The sequence below is a fragment of the Budorcas taxicolor genome, chromosome 20 (genome assembly GCF_023091745.1).
Source record: "Budorcas taxicolor isolate Tak-1 chromosome 20, Takin1.1, whole genome shotgun sequence".
NCBI lineage: Eukaryota > Metazoa > Chordata > Mammalia > Artiodactyla > Bovidae > Budorcas > Budorcas taxicolor.
Genome location: NC_068929.1, coordinates 55910735 through 55912613, shown reverse-complemented (window position 1 = coordinate 55912613; position 1879 = coordinate 55910735). Strand labels below are relative to the sequence as shown.

The 1879-nt window shown below is 35.7% G+C and overlaps 1 protein-coding gene across 1 annotated transcript; it reads left to right on the top strand.

The window, feature by feature from the left end:
* Positions 1-869: 869 nt before the first annotated feature.
* LOC128066214 (60S ribosomal protein L22-like 1) lies at positions 870-1238 on the top strand. Its single transcript, XM_052659311.1, has one exon. It carries the CDS (start codon positions 870-872, stop codon positions 1236-1238), a length of 369 nt encoding a protein of 122 aa, XP_052515271.1.
* Positions 1239-1879: the final 641 nt, after the last annotated feature.

Below are 1879 nucleotides of genomic sequence, written 5' to 3'. Positions count from 1 at the left end.
TATAACAATGTGTATTTTAATAATAAAACAATGGGACCATTTTTCTGATATTTGAAATCAATGGGAAGTTGGTGGATAGGGCTGTTCAGTATTAGGCAAAGAACTAGAAGTACATTAAAAAGAAAAATTTAGCAAAGATTTTGACTATGTTGGTGTCTAAATTAAAGTTTTGTGTTAGGTTCAATAGCTTTATAAAAACTATATAATATTCATTAATCACTGCCACCGTCATCATTCACACACACACACACACACACCCCCTCAGAATAATAAACACAATAAAGAAGAAGCTTGTTGTAGAAAAAAGAACTGGATTTTGCTTAAAAATTTCCTGATTGGAGACCTGACTCTGTGACCTGACTCTGTCCCTCATAACTCACGTAAACTCAGACAAGTAACTTAATCCACTGAAGCCTCAGTTTCCTCACCTCAAATGTAAAAGAACTGAGCAAGCTACTTTAATGGATAAGCTGTCAAAATGTTTATTCATTTAATAAAAGTAATTGCCTAAATATTTAATTCCTGAATTTTAATTTCTGAATTAGCTATATTAATGATTATTCACATCCACACATAATGTGAGCAAATCCATCTTATTTCACTAAAGCTTTAGTATTGTTCCACGTTGTTTTGAATATATCAGGTGATAGACATATCACAGATGCTATCAATACTTCAACAGTAACCTGAGAAAGTATATAAACACGTGTCTTCTCAAAGTACACACATTTAAGTCTCATTGTACCTATTGTTTTTCCTAACTTGCAATTAAGTCTATGAAACATACTCATCAAATTCCAGGTAACGTCAAATTACAAGAAGAAGTCAACTTAAAAAAAAAGGCTCTAATCACGCAGCAAGCCTTCAAAATGGCGCAGAAGAAAGATAAGAAGCCTAAAAAGTCAACCTGGAAGTTTAATTTGGAGTTTACTCATCCAGTAGAAGATGGAATTTTTTATTCTGGAAATGTTGAACAGTTTCTGCGGGAGAAGGTTAAAGTGAATGGAAAGACTGGAAATCTTAGGAATGTCATTCACATTGAACACTTCAAGAATAAAATCATAGTCGTTTCTGAGAAACAGTTCTCTAAAAGGTATCTGAAGTACTTTACCGAGAAATACCTTAAAAAGAACAATCTTCGTGATTGGCTTCCTGTGGTTGCATCTTACAAGGAGACTTATGAGCTTTGTTACTTCCAGATTAGTCAAGATGAAGATGAATCTGAGTCTAAGGACTAGATGATGCCATCCTTTATAGGGCTTTGCTTACTAATAAAACAAATTAACCATACTAAAGAAAGAAGCATCTTGAAATGGACCTTTAGCTTATCAGTGAAAAAAAAAACAAAAAACAACATTGTATGTTAAACATTCATCTTTTTATTTAAGGACATGCTGTTTCTATGGTACTGGCCTTCCTTTATACTTTCTTATATTTTATTGCAGTATAGTTGATTTACAATATTGTATTAGTTTCAGGTATATAGCAGAATGAATGAGTTATACATATATCCTGGAGAAGGAAATGGCAACCCACTCCAGTGTTCTTGCCTGGAGAATCCCAGGGACGGGGGAGCCTGGTGGGCTGCCGTCTATGGGGTCGCACAGAGTCGGACACGACTGAAGCAACGCAGCAGCAGCAGCAGCATACATATATCCACTTGTTCTTTTGTCATATAGACCATTAAACAGTATTGAGTCCAGTTCCCTGTGCCATACAGCAGTTTTTTAGTTACATGTTTTATGTATGCTAAACTGTTTCAGTCATGTCCAACTCTTTGGAAACCCATGTAGCCTGCCAGGCTCCTCTGTCCATGGGATTCTCCAGGCAAGAACACTGGAGTGGGTTGCCACTTCCTACTCCATCTGTTCTATGCATA

Coding starts and splice junctions, on each gene's coding strand:
- LOC128066214 (XM_052659311.1), top strand. CDS start 870: ATGGCGCAGAAGAAAGATAAGAAGCCTAAAAAGTCAACCTGGAAGTTT.